The sequence below is a fragment of the Halichoerus grypus genome, chromosome X, assembly GCF_964656455.1.
Source record: "Halichoerus grypus chromosome X, mHalGry1.hap1.1, whole genome shotgun sequence".
NCBI classification, from domain to species: Eukaryota; Metazoa; Chordata; class Mammalia; order Carnivora; family Phocidae; genus Halichoerus; species Halichoerus grypus.
This window is the reverse complement of record NC_135727.1, coordinates 71,344,710-71,359,242: the sequence shown is the minus strand read 5'-3', so window position 1 is coordinate 71,359,242 and position 14,533 is coordinate 71,344,710. Positions and strand designations below refer to the sequence as shown.

At 43.1% G+C, this 14,533-nt stretch overlaps 1 protein-coding gene across 1 annotated transcript; it reads left to right on the top strand.

Annotated features, from left to right (window-relative positions):
- The first annotated feature begins 4,822 nt into the window (after positions 1-4,822).
- AWAT1 (acyl-CoA wax alcohol acyltransferase 1) lies at positions 4,823-13,854 on the top strand. Its single transcript, XM_036065883.2, has 7 exons — positions 4,823-4,967; positions 6,359-6,466; positions 6,977-7,047; positions 7,947-8,151; positions 8,829-9,000; positions 11,441-11,640; positions 11,811-13,854. The coding sequence occupies exons 1-7, from the start codon at positions 4,892-4,894 to the stop codon at positions 11,963-11,965; spliced, it is 987 nt and encodes a 328-aa protein (XP_035921776.1). The 5' UTR covers positions 4,823-4,891; the 3' UTR covers positions 11,966-13,854.
- Positions 13,855-14,533: the final 679 nt, after the last annotated feature.

The following is a 14,533-nucleotide window of genomic DNA, read 5'->3' as shown; positions in this document are numbered from 1 at the left end:
AGGCTGATTCTGCTGACCAAGTTTCCTGGTCCTTGACCACCTCCCAGGTTAACAAAGGTTTGAGAAAGTGTCCCACGTTCTGTACCAGTAAATCCTAAAAATTTTGGAAGAAAGGAAACTGAGCAGTACCACTGAAAAATCTGCAGGTACATGAGGGTTTCTGATCACCCCCTAGTAGAAGACCTAGAAGTCTGACCAGATAATGGAAAAGGCATGTCTAAAAACTTGTGCTTCCTCTATAACAGGAGATTAGTTGAATGAATCATGGCATATCCATACAACAAATGCTATATATGTTGTCAGAGAAGAAAATTGACATGAAAAATGTCCACAGTATACTGCTGGGTGAAGAAGCAAATTACAAAACAGTACATAGACTATGGTTCCATTTTTGGTTAATAAATTATACATAATAACTAACATTTACTGAGCTTTAAATATAAGTATATATACGAGCAAAGCACTGAATAAAGTGCTTTACATTAATTACTTTATCCTCACGACAACACTATGGTGTAAGTAATAAGGATTATACTTGTCTTTTTGCAGATAAGGAAACTAGGCAGGAAAAGGGTAAGTGATTTGCCATAGTTCACATGAGTGGCAGAGCTGAGAAACAGACCTAGATATGTTGGACTCAAGAGCCCAAACTCTTTACAGTGACACTATATCTGTGTCTATATTTGTACAGAAAAAAAGTTAAGAGAGAGAAACACAAGGATATTAACATTAACTGGTTATTTCTGGGTGATGGGATTATGAGTTACTTTTGTTCCCTTTATGCTTTCCTGAGTAGTCTGAAATATTTGTGATTTACATGGATTATTTCTATAATCAGGAAAAACAACAAATTAATTTCCATTTTGAAAAAAGTGAACAGCCATTGTTTCCAAACTGTAGGTGGCAAATTGCTGGGTAGTAGGGGGGAGTTATTTAATTATTACAAGGGTTCTGGAAATTCCCACATGACCCAAGCATTGTCTAGAATGAATATGTTTGCACATATTTTTTCCAAATGACATGTTGTATACTGTCGTGGTGTATACGCCTAGTGCTTGAGTTTATTCCATATTTCTCAATCAATGACTATTAAAAATACCACTATTATCATGTGGAAGTGCATACATTTTAAACACTAAAACAAGGGATGGGATCTGCTGCTACAAGGAAAAATATATGTATGGGTCAGCTCTGTAGCCTGAGTGTCTTCTCAACAACTTACCACCTTTTTCTCAGAAGCGATGGGAGGAAATAGAGGGGAAAAACTGAAAATGCACATATTATTAAAAGTTAATCCAGGGTTGTGGAAGGGGAAGTGGGTGGGAGGATGGGATACCTGAGTGATGAGCATTAAGGAGGATACATGATGTGATGAGCATTAGGTGTTATACACAACTAATGAATCATTGAACACTACATCAAAAACTAATGATGTACTCTATGTTGGCTAATTCAATTTAAATGAAAAATAAATAAATAAATTACAAAACAACTAAAAAAAAGTTAATCCAAGAGAAATCCCAGGAGAAGGCAATTTAGAAGGATGAAAGACCGTGGAGAGGGAGTTGATGTTGGCTCCTAAAATTCTATTATGGAAAGACAGAAGGCTAAATCTCTCTTATATTGCCAGAGGCTAGTCCCCACCTTCAACCACAAAGATATCAACACCTATGTAGGCTACGATGCTGTAACACCTGAGTGCTAGGATTTGCTCAAGGACCAGGCTGGTATCCAATCAGCAGGAAGACCTGGAGTGGCGAGGGCCCTCCACATCTTCTGCCATACCAACTCAAAGGTCAGCTGCTGCCTTTCCTTTCTCTCATTCTTCCTCTCCCCTTTTGTAATGTGTCCCTTATCTTCTATTTCTGCACAGCTTCTTGGCCCCCTCTCAGGTCTCCAGGTTACACTACTCCATAGGACTCCAGTGATTTCATTACCCATAAGAAACCATCCCGATCACAAGATCTCAAACTAAGATACTCACTCACTGATCATTCATTCAATAATAAGGGCCTTAGGGGCAGAGGCCCTGACAAATTAGGTATAGTCCCTACCCCTTTATAGGCATACAGTCTTCAAGTGTGAAAAGCAAAAAACAAAAATAAAAACAACCTACAACTCAATTTGCTTCATTGGGCATGAAGTTACAACAAGGTAAGAGACAGGAGTCAGAGAGAGGAATGAGGGCTTCGCTTTTTAGCCTGTATTTAGGACTAACTTAGGGACAAGGCTCCACACCATCACCCCTGCTTAGTGGAGCTGGTGCTGAGGCCTGGAAGACTGGCTTACTCTAAGCGAGACTAGTCTTCAACAGGCCAATGACATGGGAAATAAGAGGGTGGGAAGGAGGATTGTTCTTTTTTTTTAAGATTTTATTTATTTATTTGACAGAGAGAGAGACACAGAGAGAGGGAACACAAGCAGGGGGAGTGGGAGAGGGAGAAGCAGGCTTCCCGCAGAGCAGGGAGCCCGATGTGGGGCTCGATCCCAGGACCCTGGGATCATGACCTGAGCCGAAGGCAGACGTTCAAAGACTGAGCCACCCAGGCACCCCAGGATTGTTCTGTATTAAAAGCAAATTTAGATCTTGCCAAAGGGCTCAAACCTGAGTCTGATCCAGTCCTTGAATCCAGATGTCAATCTTCAGGAAATACAGAAGAATCTACTGAAGTGCACCATGAGCATGCAGTAAACAAAGTCCAGGCTGTGGAAAATTCTCCGGGTCAAATGTGGATTCTTTTTTTTTTTTTTAAGATTTTATTTATTTGACAGAACACAGGCAGGGGGAGAAGCAGAGGGAGAGGGAGAAGCAGGGCCCCCACTGAGCATGCAGCCCGATGTGGGGCTCAATCCCAGGACCCTGGGATCATGACCTGAGCCGAAGGCAGTCGCTTAACCGACTGAGCCACCAGGTGCCCCTCAAATGTGGATTCTTCAAGACATAAGTAGTGTCAGGAAAAGAAAGGGATGGAGGGGGAAACCTGTAAATGAAAACAGACTTAAACTTCAAAAATGCCAAGGTCATAAAAGGAAAGATCAAGAAACTATCACAGATTGGAGGAGACTAAGGAGACATGATTACTAAATGCAGTGTGAGACCTGGTGGAATCCTGGAACAGAAAATGGACATTAGGAGAAAAATTTAGTGCAGTTCAAATAAACTCTGGCGGTAACAGTGATGTACCAGTATTGGTTTCTTAGCTGTGATATCTATACCATGGTTACATAAGATGTTAACATAAGAGGAAGCTGGGTGGAGGGTATAGGGGACTCTCCACACTATCTTTGCAACTCTCCCATAAATCTAAAACTTTTCAAAATGAGAAGTTCAAAAAAGAGAAAATTTAAGGAACATATCAGTTCTTTTAATGGGCAAGACTAAATCATAATCATTAAGGAAGTATGCTTGCATAATAAAACCATAGAAATGCAAAGAAAAGATTACTGTAAATGTTAGGATGGGGCACCTGGGTGGCTCAGTCGGTTGGGCGTCTGCTTTCGGCTCAGGTCATGATCCTGGAGTCCTGGGATCGTCCCCGCTTAGGACTCCCTGCTCAGAGTCTGCTTCTCCCTCTGCCCCTCACCCCGCTCTCGTGCTCTCTCTCACTCTCTCTCAAATAAATAGGTAAAAATCTTTAAAAAATTTCTATACTACCCAAAGCAATCTACAGATTTAATGCAATCCCTATCAAAATACCAACAGCATTTTTCACAGAGCTAGAATAAACAATCTTAAAATGTGTATGGAACCACAAAGACTCCGGCTAGCCAAAGCAATTTTGAAAAAGAAAAAAAAAATGTTAAGATAATGGTTATTTTGGGAGGAGGAAGAGGGTTGTGATTGAAATGGGGCACATGAGAGGCTTCTGGGGTTTTATTTCTTGATGTAGTGGTGGCTGCAAGGTATTTGTCTTATAATAATTTATTAAGCCATACATTTGTTTTAGGTGGTTTTCTGTATCTAAGTTTTATTTTACAATGAAAAATTAAAGAGAGAGAAAGAGAGACTTAAGAGACATAACATTCAAATACAATCAGTAAACCTTGTTTGGATCCTGATTCAAATTAACCAACTGTAAAAAGACATTTGAATGTGGACTGGATATTAGGTATTATTCAAAAATTACAAAATTTGTTAAGGGTGATAGTGGCATCACTATGGAAGAAAACATTCATATTTTTGTATGCACAGTGAAGTATTTCAGAGTGAAATGACATGATATCTTAGAATTGCTTTAAGATGCTCCAAGAAAAAAAAATTGGGGCAATAGATGAAACAAATATTGCAAAATGTTAGTAGTTATTGAAGATGAACAAAAAACATGAACATAAAGGTAAAAATTTGTTGCATTCTCTAGTTTTGTGTGTATTTGGAAATTTTTTGGAATATTTGGAAATTTTGAAATTATTGTAATAGCAAGTTAAAAGAGGGGGACATCCCAAGCCAGACTGCCTCAGGGCAATAGTCTCTCTCAACAAAAACCTACTCCCTACCCCACAAACCCCCCAGAGCTCCCTCTTGAGATCACAACCCGCATAGTCTCAGAGTGGCCTGTTAAAGGTATTTCCCTTCTCTTGATCTCTGAGTCACTAAGACTAGATGGCAGTCCTTCTTACCTTTCTTCATCCTGATGTCTTAATAATCTCAGGAAAGAGTCAAAGGGCAAATGGCCAGGGCCCAGGGCTCAGGTCTGATAGGACAGTCCTTGGTACTCCAAAGCCTGCCTCCTGCAGTGGGTCGTAGGTGTGGGGCAGGACAAAGAAGGAAAAGGGCAGGTGAAAATCTTCCTGATCATATGCATTCACTATCGAGCAAGCTTCAAGAGGCTGGTGGCACCATTGGTTGGAAGAGTGTTCTGGGATCTTTGTCTTCCTCAGGCTCCTGAGCATCATGCCTTGTTTCAAGCAGCCTACACACTTCCAGAGTCTGCTACTTCTGCAGTGGCCCTTGAGCTACCTTGCCATAGGTGAGTACTGATCCTAGAGTGCACGGCAAGAAGCCAGAGTCAGAGGCCAGGGTCAGATCTTCTTCATGCTCATGGGAAGTCTCATATCTAACCTTTGATCATCTCAGATGGTACTACAGAGTAAAGCCAAGGAGTCTTGAGTCCCACGAACACCCTGGAGAAGGAAGAGATAGAGCCACAGGAGGCAGTGAGAACAGGCAGAGGAGTAGAACAGGATCATGATAGATATGAGTAGATCGGGCTAATTTCAGCCACTTCTTAACCCTCACTATCTGGAAAGGGGAAATGAGGCCCAGGGAATAGGCATGATATGTCCATGAGCATAAAGCACGGGGAGTGGGACAGAAGAAGCATTAGAATTACAGACTTGGAGGGGCGCCTGGGTGGCTCAGTTGGTTAAGCGACTGCCTTCGGCTCAGGTCATGATCCCAGGGTCCTGGGATCGAGTCCCACATCGGGCTCCCTGCTCCGCGGGGAGCCTGCTTCTCCCTCTCCCACTCCCCCTGCTTGTGTTCCCTCTCTCGCTGTGTCTCTCTCTGTCAAATAAATAAATAAAATCTTTAAAAAAAAAAAAAAAGAATTACAGACTTGGAGAAGTATAGCCTATGTTTAAACCATAGAGTTTTCCATTCTGGGAGGGGGTGGGGTGGTAGCATGTGGGGAGATAGTGACAATGGAAGGAATGGTGAATGAGCAAGAGGACAAGAATGGTGAATGGCGGGGGTGGGGGGCGTCTGGGTGGCTCAGTCGGTTAAGCATCAGCCTTTGGCTCAGGTCATGATCCCAGGGTCCTTTGATGGAGCCCCACATCGGGCTCCCTGCTCAGCGGGGAGCCTGCTTCTCCCTCTGCCTGCCGCTCCCCCTACTTGTGCGCGTTTTCTCTCTCTGTCAGATAAATAAATAAAATCTTCTTTAAAAAAAGAAGGGTGAATGGGAAGAAGTAGAGGGATGCAGATGCTTAGTGAGCAGGGTATGGGGAGATATGGATAGTATATGGGCAAGGAAGGATGATGAGCTAGTGGTTTAACAAGGGGTTGGGGATGATGGATAGCAAAGGAGACAGGAGACAAGAAGGGAAAGATGGTGGATGAATGGGAGCAGGGGGGAAAGCTGGTGGCAGGCAGGGAGGAGGAAGGAGTAGAGGAATGGTGAGTGGCTGAGGAAGCAAGTGGACAGGGATGATGGGGAATTAGAGAAATAGGGCTGGTGTATGGTAGATGATAGAAGAAATGTTTGAAGGCCAAGTAGACATGGATGCTGGATGGGCAGGAGCTAGACTGTGCAGAAGGCCAGGACCAGAAGCTTGGGTAGTTTGGGGGGCTCTTAATGGGGATGTACATGGGCAAGTTCTGCTGGCAGAACAATTTTGGTCTGACCTGCTCCCTCATCAGTTTTTATCTTGCAGCCATTGTTCATTTACTTGCTGTTTACATCCTTGTGGCCGCTGCCAGTGCTTTACTTTGCCTGGTTTTTCTTGGACCGGAAGACCCCAGATCAAGGTAAGACTCGTGGACCTAGAAAGAACATGGCCTAAGAATGTTCCAGCTTAGGGTCGCCTGGGTGACTCAGTCGTTAGGGTCTGCCTTCGGCTCAGGTCATGATCCCAGGGTCCTGGGATGGAGCCCCATGTTGGGCTCTCTGCTCAGCAGGAAGCCTGCTTCTCCCTCTCCCACTCCCACTCCCCCGCTTGTGTTCCCTCTCTCGCTGTCTCTCTCTCTGTCAAATAAATAAATAAAATCTTTTAAAAAACAAAAATTTATTTAAAAAAAAAAAAGAATGTTCCAGCTTAACCTGTAACCAAGGAGTCCCACTCACCATACCACAGGTCTCTCATCCAAGTTGTCAGAGTCACAGGACCTGGGCCAGCCAGGACCGTCTTGGGGTCTCCTCCTTTTCCACCTCTCTAGCAGAGCCATGGCCCCTCCATGCTGTTAGGAAAGCCCTGAGTGAGTGGGAGGGATGGGGTTGGCACACACAGACACCATCCCCCACTGATATTTCTCTCTCAGGTGGCAGGCGTTCAGGCTGGGTAAGGAACTTGTGTATCTGGACCCACCTCAGGGACTATTTCCCCATTACGGTAAGTGTCTCTTTCCCGGCATCCCCAGCAGTTCCCAAAATACTAAGCATTTATGCCAAATAACTAGGGTTGTCCATAAGGAAAATGAGCATACCAGAGAAGTCTCAGGGCAGGCTAGACATACTTCAAGACCCAACGTTGTGGCTGGTACTGGCTACTCTGCTAGCATACTTTGTACACACTTGGCATGACCTACCAGATGACACAGGTGGAAACGCAAATACAGTTCAGTTCAGTTTAACAAACGTTGATTGAAAGCCTACTCTGTACTACATGTTAGAGGTACAGGGAAGTGAGTAGGATGCAATCTGTCATCAAGGTGCTCACATCTAATGAGAAGGACAGACAAGTATGTATTTATAGTTTGGTACATGGTACACAAGTAGTTCAGATGAGGGGTAAGAAAAAGCTTCACAGACGTGGTGATATTTAGACAGGGTTTTCGAGTTCAATAGAAGTTACTTAGGCAGAAACTGGAAGGGGGTTGGGAGGAGAAAATATCAGGAAGACGATCTAGAAATGTAGTGCTATGCTGGTCCTCTGAGCATTCTTTGGAGTAGACAACAAACGTTGCCCCAATTTTTAGAGCAGAACTTGCCGACCTTTTCACTTAAACACTCGTACAAAATGATACTATGCATAAAGCGCATTGAGATAAATGGCCGGAACTACTTGCAACCACCCATGGGGAAGAGGTCCAGCAGTTCTAGCTGCCGCAGATCCTTCCTGGCTTTCCAGGGGCTGAGGAGACCGATATCTTGGCCCCCTGAAACCCACTCATGGCCTAGCTGTTGAAAAGCTCTGCTTTAGAGAGCGCCCTGATCCCTGAAGTGTCTTCACCTTTGCTTCTTCATGTGATCTTATTTCACCACCTCTGGCACTTCTTTTCATGGCTGCAGATCCTGAAGACTAAAGACCTGTCACCTGAGCACAACTACATCATGGGGGTTCACCCTCATGGCCTCTTGACCTTTGGACCCTTCTGCAACTTCTGCACTGAAGCCACAGGCTTCTCGAAGATCTTCCCAGGCATCACTCCCTACTTGGCCACACTGTCCTGGTTCTTCAGGATCCCCTTTGTTAGGGAGTACCTCATGGCCAAAGGTACTTCTGACCATACTTACTGGAGCTTCTGGCCCATTTCTCTGCTGGGAGACTCACGTTTTTAAGCCCCATCCCCTACGTCTCAACCACCTCTCACCCAAAACCATCAAAGCATAGTAGTTAAAAGCATATGTTCTGGAGCTAAACTGGGTTTGAATCCTGGCTCTGCTGCCTACTGCGTGGTCTTGAGCAAGCTACCGGTCTCACTTTCTTCATCTGTAAGGAGACGCTGATGATAATAGTCTAACCTCAGATTTGGTGTGACGGCTAAATGAGATCATACAAGTAAAGCGTTCAATATAGTGCCTGCCACAGAGTACATGCTCAGTAAAGAATAACTTTTGCTATTTGGTGGCAATAGAGGAAAAGAAAAGAGTAAGATCATAGTTGAGATTCAGAAAGTTCTTCTGGTTATCCCACTGGAAACCTTCCTACTATAGTTTCAACCTAATGTCTCCTATGAATGGAGATGTTGCCTCAAAGTGAAACAAGCTGGGTTTGCCCTCAGCCTTCTTTTCTCCACACCCTTGGTCCCATCTCATTGATTCTACTTCTGGGACTCATGGGAACAGAGGGCACATAGACAAGCCAATGAGGAGTAAGCAGAGAGTGTTCCCTCTCAGCCATTTCCCCCTCCCCTTATTTTGCTCCTCTCTCTGCTCTTTGATTCTCTTTAGGTGTGTGCTCTGTGAGTCAGCCAGCTATCGACTACCTGCTAAGCCATGGCACTGGCAACCTTGTGGGCATCGTAGTAGGAGGGGTGGGAGAGGCCCTGCAAAGTGTGCCCAACACCACCACCCTCATCCTCCAGAAGCGCAAGGGGTTTGTGCGCACGGCCCTCCAGCATGGGTAGGTGTTCCTCCCAGGGCAGGGGTGGATGGCCTTCTCTGAGCAGCATCACATGCTAGGTGATGCCAAGATGAATCAGACGTGAGTCTTGCCCTCATGGAACTTACTAGTGCATAAGGGAGATGGCCATAGCATTTTTAAAAGGTTTATGTCATCCACTCCTTCTAAACTAGCTGGACCAATTCTCAGGAAGCCAAACCAGAAACCCAGATTCATTATCAGGGGGCTTGGCTAGGACTCTCCTAATATACAGATGATGCCCACATCATCTCTAGCAATATCAATATCTATATCTGTTTGTTAATGGTAAGTGCAAGGGGCAGGCAGTACAATATGGTGAGTATGTGCACAGAATCTGAAGTCAGGGGCCTGATTTGAACCCTGGCTCCATAACTTACTGTTACTCTCTGAGACAGATTAGTTTACCATTCTGAGTCTTGGTGTTTTCATTTTCATAATGTGGCTACTAATAATTGTACCTACTCCATAGGGTAATTGTGGGGTTTATTTTTTTTATTATGTTAGCTAACCACCATACATTACATCATTAGTTTTTGATGTATTGTTCCATGATTCATTGTTTGCGTATAACACGCAGTGCTTCATGCAATATGTGCCCTCCTTAATACCCATCACCGGACTAACCCATCCCCCCACCCACCCTCCACTCTAAAACCCTCAGTTTGTTTCTCGGAGTCCATACTCTCTCACGGTTCATCTCCCCCTCCGATTCCCCCCCCTCGTATTTCCCTTCCTTCTCCTAATGTCCTCCATGCTATTCCTTATGTTCCACAAATAAGTGAAACCATATGATAATTGACTTCCTCTGCTTGACTTATTTCACTTAGCATAATTTCCTCCAGTCCCATCCATGTTGATGTAAAAGTTGGGTATTCATCCTTTCTGATGGCTGAGTAATATTCTATTGTATATATGGACCACATCTTTATCCATTCATCTGTTGAAGGGCATCTCGACTCTTTCCACAGTTTGGCTATTGCAGACATTGCTGCTATGAACGTTGGGGTGCATGTGGCCCTTCTTTTCACTGCATCTGTTTCTTTGGGGTAAATACCCAGGAGTGCAATTGCTGGGTCATAGGGTAGCTCTATTTTTAATTTTTTGAGGCACCTCCACACTGTTTTCCAAAGTGGCTGTACCAACTTGCATTCCCACCAACAGTGTAAGAGGGTTCCCCTTTCTCCACAACCTCTCCAACATTTGTTGTTTCTTGCCTTATCAATTTTTGCCATTCTAACTGGTGTAAGGTGGTATCTCAATGTGGTTTTGATTCGAATTTCCCTGATGGCTAATGATGATGAACATTTTTTCATGTGTCTGTTAGCCATTTGTATGTCTTCTTCAGAGAAGTGTCTGTTCATGTCTTCTGCCCATTTTTTGACTTGATTATTAAATGAAGTCATCCACACAAAACGCCAAATGTGTCTGGCACACAGTAAGTGGTAGATAATTATTAGCCACTCTAACTGGGGGATAAAGATGGGAGGTAAAGGGCAGGTGCCCAAGGCTGGAACTGTGGGGTGCACCATAAGGTCAGGAGGCCAGCCCACTGAACACAGAGATAATTGTCCTATTTCTGACTCAGAGAAAAGTAGTTCACCTAAGGACCTTGCCTGAGTGGCCTGTTCATCAGGTTGGAGCATAATGTAGGGGAGACAGTTCTGAGCTGGGAGGAAGGAATCCTGGGTTCTAGCCCAGGTCGTGCCATTCACTGACTGCCTGAGTGAACTTTTCCCTTCAGAACCTGGACTTCTGGATCTGTAAGATAAAGAAAATACCACCACCTTCCACTGTGCCCCACACTGTCTCTGCTGTGAGGATCCAGTAAGGTAACATATATCAAAGTGCAGAGAGATTACTAGTAACTCACAAAGGTTTGTATAAGAGAGGCCATGTTCTCTTTACTCTTCTCTCACAGGAAGACTTCAGGAGCCTGATTCTCTACCTATGGCCCGAAAGGGACACAAATTTTCTCTTCTCTAATCTCAAGGGACAGAATACCTTATGCATAGTCCCATGGGTGATGGGCATATCAAAATATATGCATCTGTGCAATATTATCATCATCTCTCTGCTTCCTACTAGTAGAAACAGAGTCAGATATTTCCCTGCATGACAATTCCTGGAAGCTTTTCTTTACCATGATATAAGTTTCTGGGGATCTCTGCCCAAAACCCTCTTCCTTCCCTATACCCCCATATCTTGCCCTTGTGATCCTGGCCCAGAGATAGCATTCTCACTAGATTTGAACATTTCAAGACAAGAGACAGTAAATATGGGAGCCCTGTTTAGTGCAAGAAGAAATGCTTTATGTTGCAGGGATTTTATATAGCTTGGAGCCTGGCCAGGAACAAATGTTCTTCCTGAGTGGTTCTCATCCTAGCCTGTGTTTGAGAAATAAATCGGGATTTTCCTTCAGGGCTCATCTGGTCCCCACCTTCACTTTTGGAGAAACTGAGGTATATGATCAGGTGCAATTCCATAAGGACAGCTGGATGTACAAGTTCCAGAGCTCCTTCCGCAGAATCTTTGGTTTCTATTTTTGTGTCTTCTATGGAAGAGGCTTCTGCCAAGGCTCCTATGGGCTCCTGCCATACTCGCTGCCTATCGTCACTGTGGGTGAGTGCTGCTTTCAGCCCCAAGTCCACCTCAGCTCTTTCCTGACCTCAACCTCAGAGAGGGAGAATCTGGGAGTTGACTTGGCAAGTGAGAGAATCCGGCCCAGGGAAGAAGGAGGTTAAAGGAAGAGAAGATTCTAACACTTGTCCCTTCTCTTTTCCCATCTCCAGTTGGGGAGCCTCTGCCACTGCCCAAAATTGAAAAACCAAGCCAGGAAATGGTGGACAAATACCATGCGCTCTATATGGATGCCCTGTGCAAACTGTTTGACCAGCATAAGACCCAGTATGGCTGCTCAGAGACCCAAAAGCTGATTTTCCTGTGACTGAATGGGCTTGCGTGCCCAAGAGCATGTACCTTGAAGAGGAGACTCATTTGCTGCTAACCAAGAGGGGGAGAAAAGGAGATAAGGGAAGGCTACGTGTGGTAGGGGAGGACATTAGGAATTCCTTCCTTGCCACAAAGCCCTCATAGTTGCTGTCCTAAGAAGCTTCACTCAGTCATTCCACAAAAAGGGGGCATCCTGAGGCCCCTCAGGCCCAGCCATGGGCACCCTAGCCACAGACATGCTTCCTTCCTTGCTCCCTACTGGCTTTCCTCCCTAAGCCCAACCCCCCAGGTTCTGAAGGACTCAAGTCATAGCCAAACAGCCCAAGTAGCCACCACTCTGGTGGTTGCTGTTGCTATTTTGTCATAATGCATTTTTTAATTGAGATTTTTTTTTTGCATACCATAAGTTTAACCTGTTTAAAGTGTAAAATTCAGTAGTACTTAGTATATTCACAGAGTTGTGCAACCACTACCACTAATTTTAGAACATTGTTCAGCACCCTAAATAAGAAAGCCAGTACACATTAGCAGTCACTCCCCATTCCGTCATCTCTCCCAGCCATTAGCAAACACTAATTTATTTTCCATTTCTATGGATTTGCCATTTCTGGACATTTCATATAAATGGAATAATAGACTATGTGGTTTTTTCAGGACTGGCTTCTTTCTCTTAGCATGTTTTCAAGGCTCATCCATGTTGTAGCATGTACCAGTACTTCATTCTTTTTATGGCTGAATAATATTGCATTGCACATATACACAACAGTTTTCATTCATTCACCAGTTGATGGACTTTTGGGTTCTTTCCACTTTTGGGCTGCTATGGATAACACTGCTACAAACATTCATGTATGGGTTTTTGTGTGGTAATCTGCTGCCTCCAAATATAAAGGCTTCCCTTATCTCCACAACACTAACCTAACAATCATGCCTTTTACATAAGTCAAACGCAACTTTAAGATTACCTTTCAGTTGGCAGAGGCATTTCACATAGGTCATTTTGTCACGATGGTCCTCTCACACCATAACCCCAAGGTATTTGCTGCCATCCTGAGTCTACTACGGGAAATCCGCTTTATATCCATATTTTAAAGTCTTACTAAGTTCTGCTTAAAAGTTTTCTTAAAGCTGTATTCTGAGAATTTTAAAAGAGTAAATAAAAACACAGATGTTTCTTCCTTCACAAGGCAACCAACAAAAGACACACTTAGAAACACAGCAAAGGTATACACCTGAAACTAACATAATATTATGTTTCAACTATACTAAAAAAAAAAAAAAAAAACACTTAGCAAAAGAACAAAAGTTAAAAGACCATTTAAAAACTCATTCAACTCAATAGCAAAAAATCTGATTTTAAAGTGGGCAGAGGACTTAAATAGACATTTTTCCAAAGAAACATCCAAATGGCCAACAGGTACATAAAAAGATGCTCAACTTCACTAATCATCAGGGAAATGAAAAATTAAAACCACAGTGAGATATTACCTCATGCCTGTTAGAATGACTACTACCAAAAAGACAAAAGATAAGTGTTGGCAAGGATGTGGAGAAAAGCAAATCCTCATGCACTAATGGTGGTAATGTAAATTGGTGCAGCCACTACGGAAAACAGATGGAGGTTCCTCAAAAAATTGAAAATAGAACTACCATATGATCCAGCAATCCCACATGTGGGTATCCATAGGAAATGAAATCATTATTTCAAAGAGATATCTGCACCCCCATATTCTTTGCCACATTATTCACAATAGCCAAGACATGGAAACAACCTAAGTGTCCATTGACGGATGAATGGATAAATAAGATGTGGAATATAATGGAATAATATTCATCATTCAAAAGAAGGAAATCCTGCGATCTGCAACAACATGGATGGACCTTGAGGGCATTATGCTAAGTGAAATAAGTCAGACAGAGAAAGACAAAAACTGTATGATCTCACTTACATGTGAAATCTAAAAGAAAAAAAAAATGCCAAACTCATAAAAACAGTGTATAGAATGGTGATTGTCAGGGGCTAGGAAATAGGGGAAATGGGGAGATGTTGGCCAATGCCAATGGGTACAAATTTCCAATTATAATATGAATAATTTCTGGGATCTACTGTACAATTTGATGACTGTAATTAACAATAATGCTTGAAATACTTGAAAATTGCTAAGAAAGTAGATCTTAAGTGTTCTCACCACAAGAAATTGTAATTATGTGAGGTGATGGATGTCTTAACTAACCTTACTGTAATCATTTTGCAATATATGTATATCAAATCATGTTGCACCTTAAACTTACACACTGTTATACATCAGTTATATCTCAATAAGGTGAAAAAGGGGGGAAATTTTAGATTAGCCTTTTTTACTTTTCTTATTTCATACCTCTTAAATATTCAGTTTTGGTGGGGCCCACTCTATTCTCACTTTATACTGCTTCAGTCTCAAATATCCATTTCTAACCCAGATTTCTCTCATAAGTGATTTCCCTCAAGACCAATATATCCAACTTACCAATCTCTAACAAACATTTTAACATCAACATACCGGTAGCAGACGAAACATCTTCC

What these genes read in the sequence shown, in the direction of transcription:
- AWAT1 (XM_036065883.2), top strand. Translation starts at nt 4,892, where the DNA reads ATGCCTTGTTTCAAGCAGCCTACACACTTCCAGAGTCTGCTACTTCTG. An exon ending in GGGACTATTTCCCCATTACG is followed by an intron (nt 7,048 to 7,946) that starts GTAAGTGTCTCT and finishes TCATGGCTGCAG; the next exon opens with ATCCTGAAGACTAAAGACCT. An exon ending in GGAGTACCTCATGGCCAAAG is followed by an intron (nt 8,152 to 8,828) that starts GTACTTCTGACC and finishes GATTCTCTTTAG; the next exon opens with GTGTGTGCTCTGTGAGTCAG.